The sequence below is a fragment of the Lonchura striata genome, chromosome 5 (genome assembly GCF_046129695.1).
Source record: "Lonchura striata isolate bLonStr1 chromosome 5, bLonStr1.mat, whole genome shotgun sequence".
NCBI classification, from domain to species: domain Eukaryota; kingdom Metazoa; phylum Chordata; class Aves; order Passeriformes; family Estrildidae; genus Lonchura; species Lonchura striata.
Genome location: NC_134607.1, coordinates 2017307 through 2028722, shown reverse-complemented (window position 1 = coordinate 2028722; position 11416 = coordinate 2017307). Strand labels below are relative to the sequence as shown.

The following is an 11416-nucleotide window of genomic DNA, read 5'->3' as shown; positions in this document are numbered from 1 at the left end:
ATTTTCAGTTTGTGTGTTCCGTGGGTCTGGGGAAAAGGAAAATACCACCTGACTCTCATTGCTACTTACAGTGCCGGATGCGTTTATTACTTTAACAAGGCGTTAAACTACATTCACGCTTATTATCATCTTTAAGGGATGCCTTACTGGGGTACCGCGACAGAGAGTGAGCGTGCTGTGGGTCTGGCCGAGACCGAGGGACAGGGAGGAGCGCTGGTGGTGGCGCTGCTCAGGTTACATTCTTTGTTGGCCTGCCTCAGGTTACATCCCTTATTGCTGCCGAGACATCGCTCTGTGCCTCCAGAAGGGATTTGTCCAACCACCAAAAATCCAGCCCGAGTCAGGCCCAGGGGAGAAATCAGCGAGCGCAAAAATCAGACACTCCCGACTGAAGAGATACCCGCAATTTGAGCAAGTTCTCCCCGAAAGATCAGGTAAAATGCTTTAATTCCGCCACATTTTAAATCGATTGCAGCGATTCTGGCCAAGCCTGTGGCTCTGTGCCACCAGGGACCAACAGCCCCGTTGTCCTCCGTGGAGGTGAAGCTGCCGAGGTCGCACGGCCACCACCAGCCTCGGCAGCATCGCTGCTCCCGGCCGCGCACCCAGCGATGTCCCCGGGACGCAACTCCAGGCCCTGCGCCACTGCGGGACCGGGGCGGAGCAGCGACATCCTTGAGGCTCCGTCCTTGGCGGGGATTGAGCGCGGCCGCCGCCTCCCCCAGCCGCGCCGCCGGGCCCGCCCCTTCCGTTGCGGAGCTGTCGCTGCCCCAGCCCCGCGCCCCGAGCCCCGCTCGCCGCTCCCGCTCCCCTTCGGTTGCGGAGCGCTCGTTGCCCGAGCCCCGCGCCCCTTCTGAGCCCCGCACACCGCGCTGTTCCCGCTGCCCGGTGCGTATGGGGACACCCCGCTCGGGGACAGGGGGTGCTGGGTGGCCGGCCTGTCGCTTCTCCCCCGGCGGCTTGATCCCGCCGGGGTTCGGCTGCTGCCGCGGGCAGAGCATCCCTGCGTGGCTAGCGGGTGATGCCTGGGGTGGCCGGAGCCGGGCCGGGCTCCCGCGGGTTCGGGTTGGGGTCTGGAATGGACGGAGCCGAGCTGCGGTTCCCGGAGGTTTGGGTTTGGGGTGGCCGGAGCCGGGCGGTGGCTCCGGGCTGGTCCCCGGCCGTGCTCAGGGCGCCGCCGCGGCCCCTGACTGCCCTGGCGCGGCCGCGGGCCCCGGGGAGCCTCGGGGGAGCCGTGGAAAGGAGCTGGGTAAATCGCAGCCCGCTCCCTGCGGCCCGGCTGGCTCGTGGAGCGCCGTCCTGGAGCGCCGCTGTGCCCAGAGTCCGCAGCTGATGGAATTTCACCATGGGCGGGCGGCTCTGGGAGCGGCGTTCGCGGGGAGTGCTGCCAGCGCCTGGCCGGGCACAGCGAGGGCAGGGACCCAGAGCCCCGAGAGTGTGCGGGAGGTGGGTGCTGGCTCTGGGCTGGGAGGGAGCCCTGCGAGCAAGGGCAGCGTGCCCGGAGCTGTCTTACGTCGCCCCGGCTGTGGCAGGTGACTCCTCCATTCAGAACACGCCTTTCAGCTCCTTCTGGCCTGCTCTGATCCACATCTTTCCGTCTCCTCACAGAACACCATGGCCACTCTCAAGGACAAGCTGATCAGCCCCATTGCGGAGGAAGCCAAGCTCCCCAACAGCAAGATTACGATTGTGGGGGTCGGCCAGGTTGGGATGGCCGCTGCTATCAGCGTCCTTGCAAAGGTACGGCTCAAGGACACTGTGCTCTCCAAGCCCCCACGCTGTCGTGCTCTGCGCTGCCTCTCTTAGCAAAAGGTGGGACATTTGGGAGGTTGGCACAGGAATGAATCATTAGCAGCTCGGGTAAGCAAGCAATGACCTACAAGCCTGACCTCCACATTCAGCTGCTCCTTGTTCTCTCACCTTTCTGTCTGTGCTTAGCAGTAAATGTCTCATTAGGCAGAATGATTTTCCAGGCTGCTGGGAAAATGTAGGTAGGAATGACTCTGCAGCCCCTGCCAAACTTCTTGTTCTCTTAATATTTTTATTCTTCCACAACAAAGCTGGAGTTTGCTTGGTGAGGGAGCTCTGCTGGGCAAAGAATGGGGACAGAGCAAAAACCTGGGTGAAATATAGGATAGCAATCAAGAGAGTGTTTGCTTTTTATTCTTTTAAAGAATATGTGTCCTAGTAGCTGAAAATACTGCTCTCCCCTTCAGCAGCTTCTTGATTTCTCTTAAGCCCTTTTTGCTTGTTTATATTACTTTATTTTTTTCCAGAGAGGTGTTAGCTAGTTTTTAGATAACTAAAAACAGAGGGCTGGACTTGGAGGTTATTATGACTTTTCCTGCTACTGGTTTGTGGGATATGTTTATCAAATCTCATGGTGCAGTCTTTGAGCAAAGAAAAGGCTTATTAATCAATGAGGATGTCGTGTACTTTGCACTTTGTTTTTGGAGAATATTCTAAATATATTAAATTTGAAAAGACACAGAAACTGCAGATTTTTTTTGTTTTTAAAAGAAGGCATCAACAGATATGCAATGCTCCCTTGCAGGGGCAGATTTTAAATCAGGTAGCTCCTAATCAGATGGAAAATCTTGCTTGTAAGAACAAACCAGCTGTAGTTTGTTTGTAGATGACCCTCCAATGTATTACCCTGAGGATGCATGTTTTAATGCATGTTTAATTATATTAAAAAAAGTAAGGCCTTTCACTTGCTGATATTCATGAGCCCTGTGAGCAAGGAAAAACTGACAGTAGGAACAGGCCACAGTGAAACTAAGTGTGAAACTGATGCGAAAGTAGCAAATAGTTTTTAAAACACATAAGTGAAGAAGAAATGTAATGGAAAACCAGTGATAGTTCATTGTGGGTTTTTATATTTATACTTTTAAGCACATGGTTGCCTCTCAGGGTCTGAAAACAGTTGTTTTTGATGTAACCAGTGATGGAGCTAGGTGATATTACCACAAATTGAACCACAATTCAGCATTCATTTAATGCACTTCTCTAAGCAGGATCAAACTGCATTGTCAGATAGCTAAGCACAAAGTTTTACTGTCAGTATGCACCAAACCCAGAATAAAAACTGGTTTTAAATTCTTCAAGCATAGATGGAGACATGGAGTTTATTTCAGTCAGGCTTCTGCTTCTACTCTCTCACAACTATAAGCTGCAGTATAAAATGTTTTCATAATAAAACCATCTGGTTCTTGAAAATGAATTATAATAAAATGCAGTAGAATCATTTGGGCTGGAAAAGATCTCTTATGATCATTGAGACCCACCATTAACCCAGCACTACCAAGTCCAGCATGTCCCCAAGTGCAACATCCAAAAGTTTATAAACCTCAAGGGATTGTGACCCAGTAGCTTCTCTGGGCAGCCTGACCAGCCTTCTGGTGATGAATTTTTTCCTCCTATCCAGTCTAAACTTCCCCTGACACAGTGTGTATCCTGTCCCTTGTTCCCTGGGAGCAGAACCTGACCCTACCTGTCAGGAGCTGTACAGAGCCAGAAGGGCCCCCCTGAGCCTTCTTTTCTCCAGGCTGAGCCCCCCCAGTTCCCTCAGCCCCTCCTGGGGCTCCAGCTCCTTCCCCAGCTCCGTTCCCTTGTCTGGACACGCTCCAGCCCCTCAATGCATTTGTAGTGAGGGAACACAGGCTCTGAGGTGTGGCCTCACCAGTGCCAGGCCCAGGGGGATGGTCACTGCTCTGGTCCTGCTGGCCACTTTGTTCCTGATACGGCTGGAATGCTTTTGGCCTTTTTGGTCAGCTGGGCTGGCTCATGTTCAGCCACTGCCAACCAATAGGATGTGGGTTTGACTTGTGCAAGATGCTTGGCTCTAATACTGATTTCAGTTTGTTAGTGTGGTATTAAATGTATAAATATGCATGACTGTAAAACTTCCATGTTGGTTATTTAGTTCCTGCTCAGTTAGAGACAAATCATTGATGTAACTGATTTAGAAATGGAAGCTAAATCTGTTCTGCGATGTAAATATCACGCAGTAGCTCCTATAGAGAAAAATAGCGAAAGAATCCTTTTTCTCTCAATTTTAGTGCTGAGGAAGTCTGTTCCAATTGCATATTTTTGTGAAATGAATTGACTGATGGCTTGTTGAAAGAGAATGCTTAATTGATAATTATACAATGTGTTATTTCAGATATTTAAATATTTAAAACAGGCCTATTTGCTGGATAGATTTAGAGGGTTTGCCACAACTCTGAAAGATGCAACCTTTTTCCAAAGGTAATAACTAAGTTAAGAAGTGCTTTCCTAGCAAAGAGTTGGCTGTGCACTGAAACTCCCCACAAATGATACCTTTTTTGGGAAGTCTGAGTTTCATGAGCCTGTGCTGTAGTAGCCTCTGACTTTGTGAGATGCATCAGAACACCAAAATAGTTCTGATTTATTTGGAGAAGAGATGCTTTCAGAGGGATGAAATGTGTTACTTTAAAATGTAATTTAGCTCTGCTCTGGGTTAATTTTAAAATGCATGTGAACTGCATCATTGACTCCAAATTTTGTTGTTTTCAGGGTCTTTGTGATGAGCTTGCTCTTGTTGATGTTATGGAAGACAAACTAAAAGGAGAAATGATGGACCTGCAGCACGGGAGCTTGTTCCTTCACACTCACAAGATCGTGGCAGACAAAGGTGCACCTCAGTTTCTTTGATTTAACACTGATACTCTGTGACTTTGAATAGTGTGGAGAATTAGTTGTGCAGCCCTAAAGAGCTCTTAGGATTTGGCATTGAAAAGGTGAAGTGTGTGAGTTGGAGCGAGTTCAGACGACCACCATAAAGGGAATGGCTCTTAAGCTGGGCTGTCTTTTGCATCTCTTTACAATTTGGGGCTTGTATCAATTAGTAAAATTGATTTTAGTGAAACTGTATGTAACAGAAATAGTATTATTTTCATATTGGAAATAAGAGTCAGAATGACCAAATGGACTCTGAGCACCCACATATTGATATATCACGTCAGTGTTAGGAGATGGTGCTGGTTTTCAAACTGTTGTCTTGGGTTTTGAATGCAACGCACAATGCAGAAGCTCCCTGTGACTCCTGTATTAACATAATGCTACTGGAATTAGTGGAATTATTTTAAACACACTCTGTATCTTCTCCCCTGTGCTCTGGTTAGACTATGCTGTCACTGCCAACTCCAAGATCGTGGTGGTGACTGCAGGAGTCCGTCAGCAGGAGGGGGAGAGTCGGCTCAACCTGGTGCAGAGGAATGTGAATGTCTTCAAATTCATCATTCCTCAGGTTGTCAAGTACAGTCCCAACTGCATCATCCTGGTGGTTTCCAACCCAGGTAAGGCAGTCTTTTCCTAAACACTTACAGATTTGGTTTGACAAGATAAAATATTAGTTAGTTCTCAGAATGTCTCTTCAAATACAAATTGTTGAAACTTAATAGCTTTTTGTGGACATCTGAGAGTGCAGACAAATACTCTGTGCTTTCTGATGCTCTCTTCATTCAGAACTTGCTATGGTGTCCATATTTTAAAAGAATGCTTAGTGATAAATACTTAAAGTTCTTTGCATACTTTGGCTTAAGCAGTAGGAAGTTTAAATTTTTTATCTCTAGTGGATAACTTCTGTGTCTGGATAGGATAGGGCTGTTTTCAGCATGAAGAACTTCCCCTATAGTCATGGCTATATTTTCAGAAAAAAGAATTTGCACGCTGAAGCTTATGGTGAAACAAGGGCTGACTGTACTCCACATTTCAATTAAAACAGAAAAAGGAGTTATTTGTGCATGTTTGTGTGTTCACTTGCAAGTATCTCATTGCACTGAGACAGCTTGGATATTTGGATGTCTAAAGGTGACAGTAAATATTCTGATGTGCTTTGTAGGGTGTCCCTGTAGGGTTTGCTTAATTCAACTACTGAAACCAGTACTGAAGAACTGTGATGGTGAAGTGACACTGCTCTTAAAGAAAACCTGTCTGAGTGGAACCATTGCATGCTCTGTTGGGGGTTGAGTAATTAATTATCTGCTGTACAGTTAGCCAGTGTTCTCAGCAAATGCAGTAACTTGCAGCAGTTTTAAGCACTTCCCTGAAAACCAGACTGAGACAAAGATCAGGCTGTTCTTGTTCTAGCAAGGCTGATTTCAACCTGTCGACTTCTCTCCAGCAGAGCAGCTGCAGGAGGAGACTTGCATGTTGCTTTTTCAGAATTATTTTTATAATCCTTTGTTTTCTCAGTGTGTGGACTTTTGTCCACTAGTGTTACATAGTGAAGGTCATTGTGAGCCCATGGAAGGGACTTGATGCCCTTCCCTGCACTGGCTGAGGCTGTAGGGAACATGCCACTTGAGAGGTGTGAGCTGTGCTTTGGTGCCCGAGCAGAGCAAATGATGCATTTCAGATCTGTGTACACGAATGTGTTCCCTCCTGAGAACTGCCTGGCTCCTCAGTTGGAGTCAATTCCTGCAGCCTGGTTATTTGTTGTTTCTTTGGGCTGTGGATTAGAGGTTTTTTTCTCTGCTCGAATCTTTGTCTGCCCTACCTAGTGTTGGTTTTTTTCCTAAAACTGTATTTTTAGAAACGTGCAGCTAAAGCATATTGCTTATCTGGCTCTTCATGCTGCAGAGGTGGTTGAAGTAGAAAGTGCTTAGTGCACAAATCAAATTAAACTGAAGGAATTACCAACTACAAAGAGTATGTAAATCTCAGACTTTTGATTGTAAATTGTTTAATCTGTTGTGATGGTGAACTGGAATGGAACATTATTCAAGAAATTACTGGAGTGTTTTAGCCACATGAGATCAGTCCCAGTTCTGAATGCCCTAGGGCTTTAACTGTGACCAAGAAAAGTGTGTCCAACTTTAGCTGGTAGGAATCTAACCTCTAAAGACCTTCCTCGAATCTTCTCAGCACCCATCAAGCTACTGTTCAAAATTTCAAGCACTGTATCCATTTTAATCCCCCAAACAACCAGATCCAATCTTCCTTGATCAGTGAGCAGTACTGTGTTTTGAGTCCTCCTGATTGCCCTGCTGCACTCAGTAAAGAAATTGTTGGGGCATTCTTGCTGTGAGTGGAGTTTCATTTGCCATGCATGCTTTTCCTTTCAGTGGATATATTAACCTATATCACGTGGAAGCTGAGTGGGCTGCCAAAAAACCGTGTGATTGGAAGTGGCTGCAATCTGGACACGGCCAGATTCCGTTATCTGATGTCCGAGAGACTTGGGATCCATCCAAGCAGCTGCCATGGCTGGATCTTGGGAGAGCACGGTGATTCCAGTGGTAAGAAGCAGTTCTAACCTCCCTGGGAATGAGCAATTCCATAGCAGAGGTTGAGGCTTGAGGTTTGTTACAGGATTCTGAAGGAACAGCTGCAGTTGAGCTCCAGTAACTGGTACTTTGCTGTATTTTTATGAAGATTAGAGTTGAGAGAAGTATAGGAAAAATACCTACACATATTTAATAAATGTGATGGTGGCTGTATGATTAAAGCCTGAACTGAAAAGGATAGTTTTGTGAGGTTGTGTTTTGAAGGGTGCAGCTTGCTTCTTCTCTTTATCCTCAGTTTTTGGAGTACCATTCCACAGCCTGTAGCACAGTTCTCTGAAAGCAGTATCAGCACTTGCTAGGTCAATAGCAGAGTTTGTTATTCTAGCAGTCCAGATCCAGGCTAACAAAATTATCCCTTACCTTATTTTGTGACTTTTCTCCTTGCTGTTTAAAACAAAGCTATTTTTACAATGTAAAATCAAAGAAGTTTATCTGTCCTAATTCAGTTAATTTATTCCAAGTCTGAAATGCTGCAGCAGAACATTCATGTAGATTGTTACTTCTTTATACTTTCGTGCTATGTATTTCTAAGGGAGCCACCTCTTCATTGTCCCATTGCATTTGATCAAAGTACAGTGTCTGATCCACAGCAGCAGTTACTGTAGCCAGCCCTGTACCAATGAAAGCAGAGTTTGGCTGAGCACATGCAGAGCTTATCCTGTGTCATTGTTACAGCTACTTTTGCTTTGAACTAACTCCACATTCCGGCTGACTTCCCAGAAACAGAGACTGAGCTTGCTTCTGAGCCTCCAGGATTCAGGGAGAGGTGCAAATTCCTGTCTTGATATTATAAGTTTGCATATTGCAATGCTCTTATTTGTGTAAATAAGATTAGACTTCTTGAAGGCTAATTCTAATGCTGATTAATGAAACTGCAAATGCTGCAGTTTTGACTAAAATCAGTTCTAAAAGGCTGGGTAGCTAAAATACGCCTTTTTACTAGAATTTGATGTTTCTGACTTCAGAAACTTCCAGGCTCTGACTGCTGTCACATGTTACGAGTGACTTGTTCCAAGTGCCAGTACTAAAACAGTCTCATGTTTGACTCCCTGAGTTCTCAGATTTAACTGTAGCTAAAAAAAAACTTAAAACCTGCCTCAGCCATTGCTGTGATTCTGGCTGCTCCTCCTTTGTTTCCAATTATTTTAGCTAGGAAAGGTGGGGGGGAGTTGCCAGGTGCTGTTGGCACTGATGTCCTGCCTCTGTTGCAGTGGCTGTTTGGAGCGGAGTGAACGTGGCAGGGGTTTGCCTCCAGGAGCTGAACCCTGCCATGGGAACTGACAAAGATCCTGAGAACTGGAAGGAGATCCACAAGCAAGTGGTTGCAAGGTATGATGACCTGAGGGATCATGTGGATGGATGCCATGCTGAGAACAGTTTGTCTGCACTCTGCCTCTGTTCTGGTGCAGCTTTCATGTCCTCTTAGGTAGAGCGTTTCTTGAGTGAGTGGGACTGCTTTTTTAAACATAGAAATGCATTACCCTAGTTCTGAAGATTTTCTAAAGCCTTCTGAGTTTACATTCTTACAGAGAACTTTCTCACACAACTTTCTGTAAACAATCTATTATTTTACATTCCTCCATAGAGGCAGAAAAACTTAATATACTAGTAATTTACCTGATGTCATTGGAGAGGTAGCACATTCACCCTCCAATCCACTATCACCTTTGAAAATTTAAAAATGCTAGAATCAAAAACTGAACTTTCTGTTTTTCACCTTTACAATAGCAGCAGCTCACGTCATGCTTTCTCATGTCCTATAACAACAGAAATGCAGGGTTTCAGCTGGTTAGATTTGTTATCCTGCAGGGAGACAGGTTACTGCATAACAAACCTAGTCAAGTGCTGGAGCACCCAGAGCTGGGGATGCTTGCTTTCCCACATGGAGATTCTTCAATGGGTAACTTTGTTCAAAGGGCACAAGCCCAGGAAAAGGTAGCATGTTTCTGTAAGCAGAGTGTTGGAACTGGAGACAATGCTGTTCATGGATGCAGGAGAGTTTGTGTACAGTTGACTACATGTTGCTAAGTCTTTTGTGAAATGAGTGTACACTCACTGGGATAAAATGTGTGCAGATGTTGGCTAAAACTCCAGGGTGTAGTGGTGCTTTGACTCTACATGTTTGCCTATTCCACTGTGCCTCTGACTGAAACAGCTTTTCAGGTATAAGTGTGGTTTTCTACTTGACACTAGGATCTCTTCCTAGATAGGAGCTAATTTTGTTTTCAGCTAATCCGGTGAGAACAACAGGATTCTTTATTATGCATAGGGGATAATGTAGATTTTGTGCTTTATTCTCTAGTGTTGAAAAGCATAACTTGGACATTTTAATTCCAAACCTTACAGTGTGTATCAGGAGTTCGAAAAATTTTAAATGGCTAACATTCACTGGTTTTAAGACTTGTAATTTGCAGTGACTTGCTTGAAGACATCTTAATGAAGTTGTATTTCAATGTCTCCTTAGTGCCTACGAGGTGATCAAACTAAAGGGATACACAAATTGGGCTATTGGCTTTAGTGTGGCTGACCTCTGTGAGACCATCCTGAAGAACCTCCACCGGGTTCATTCAGTTGCTACTCTGGTAAAGGTAAGTACTGGGGGCTGATTGGACTCTCTGGCTCATTTTATTGTTCTGGACAAGCTAAATAGCCTCTATTAGCAAGGTGCTGAACCAAGGAAGCTTTGTAAAATACTACTTTGAATTTCAAATGGTAGCGTACTATTGCTGTTTCTTCTAGGCTGACTTCTTAGCCTGCTCTTGCCACAAGTATAGAGCTGAAAATGAAATTCTCTGTGCAGAACTACCATTGTGTGAAGCTTTGCCATGTGTAGCATATGCAGATTCCTTGAAAGGAAGTTTTCAGTGTCAAAGTGGAAGACTTCTTGGAGACCCAGCTGTGATTCCAGGAGCCACTGTCCTTTTTATAGCTGGTGTAACTGGTTACACGTGATCTGTGCCAGCTCCACAACCTCTGCTGCAGCAGGGCTCTGAGCAGGGGGAGCTGCTCCCTCTGTTGGCCTGTCCTAATTCTGTGTCTGAATCTTTTCAGCTCCCTGCTGTATAGAACTAAAAGTGGGGTTTGCCATCAGCTGTTTGGTATTGCCAAGCATTGGATCCAAAACAGCTCTCTACTATTTATTTTCTTGAATTCATTGTGGCTGAAATTTTTCTGCAGGTTGTAAAATGATGGTTTTTGGAGCTCTGCTCTGAGGAGGTACCCTGCAACAGAAACCAGCCACAGATCTGTGCTGACAGGCCTGTCTGATCTCTTTTGTGACAGGGCATGTATGGCATTGAGAATGAAGTCTTCTTGAGCCTTCCTTCTGTCCTGTGTGCCTCTGGCCTGACGAGTGTCATCAACCAAAAGCTGAAGGACGAAGAGGTGACCCAGCTGAGGAAGAGTGCAGAAACACTGTGGAATGTCCAGAAGGATATCAAGGATCTGTAACCTGTGAATGTTAGGTTCCAGCCATAGAAAAACAGCATGTTGTTTGCAGATGGGGGCTCTACTCACTATATCTCTCAATGGTCAACATGAAATGTTCTTCCAGAACTTTTGTCCATGGTAGCTAAAATTAGGCTTGCTGTAACGCACAAACCTTACAAACAAATAAAGCAATTTTCAGGCTCTTTGGTTGTCCTAGTGACTCTTTTTGAGTGTGTAAATTATCTGCCTTACTCTCTGGCATTTTCCTTTAGTGTTTGCCGTGGACTGCATGGAAGCATAAACTTGATGTGTCCTTCTAAAAGGTTGGAAACAAAGACGTAAGAGTGAATTGGTGGGATTTCACTAACACTACCTTGCTGTGAGGCTTTTCTCAGTCCAGGTGTTGAGTAGGTGGAGTTAATTCCCAGACCTGTTTCTGATAGAGAACTTCATAGTTTTACGGATGGGTAGAGGAAATGGAATGAGCATTTGGCTCAGTGCCACCAGCCAAAAATATACCAGCAACAAGGTTCTGTATGCCACTGGCATAGAAGGAGTCCCTGAGATCCTTCACCCTTTTGGATTAAATTCTTTGCTTGTTAATGGTGTCTAGTTATTATAATGCAAAAAACATTATTTTCTGTTTGATTATCCAAAATTCAAGGGTTCTTTCT

The 11416-nt window shown here is 45.3% G+C and overlaps 1 protein-coding gene across 2 annotated transcripts; it reads left to right on the top strand.

The window, feature by feature from the left end:
• Window positions 1–263: 263 nt before the first annotated feature.
• LDHB (lactate dehydrogenase B) lies at window positions 264–10945 on the top strand. 2 transcript variants are annotated; one of them, XM_021539181.3, is made up of 8 exons: window positions 264–434; window positions 1609–1740; window positions 4540–4657; window positions 5148–5321; window positions 7092–7265; window positions 8525–8642; window positions 9778–9901; window positions 10596–10945. In XM_021539181.3, the coding sequence occupies exons 2-8, from the start codon at window positions 1615–1617 to the stop codon at window positions 10761–10763; spliced, it is 1002 nt and encodes a 333-aa protein (XP_021394856.1). In that variant the 5' UTR covers window positions 264–434; window positions 1609–1614; the 3' UTR covers window positions 10764–10945. The 2 variants fall into 2 exon arrangements, with proteins under 2 accessions (XP_021394856.1, XP_021394857.1); XM_021539182.2 differs by lacking the exon at window positions 264–434 and adding an exon at window positions 750–888.
• Window positions 10946–11416: the final 471 nt, after the last annotated feature.

Coding starts and splice junctions, on each gene's coding strand:
- LDHB (XM_021539181.3), top strand. CDS start 1,615: ATGGCCACTCTCAAGGACAAGCTGATCAGCCCCATTGCGGAGGAAGCC. Junction 5,322..7,091: donor CCTGGTGGTTTCCAACCCAG/GTAAGGCAGTCT, acceptor TTTTCCTTTCAG/TGGATATATTAACCTATATC. Junction 7,266..8,524: donor AGAGCACGGTGATTCCAGTG/GTAAGAAGCAGT, acceptor CCTCTGTTGCAG/TGGCTGTTTGGAGCGGAGTG.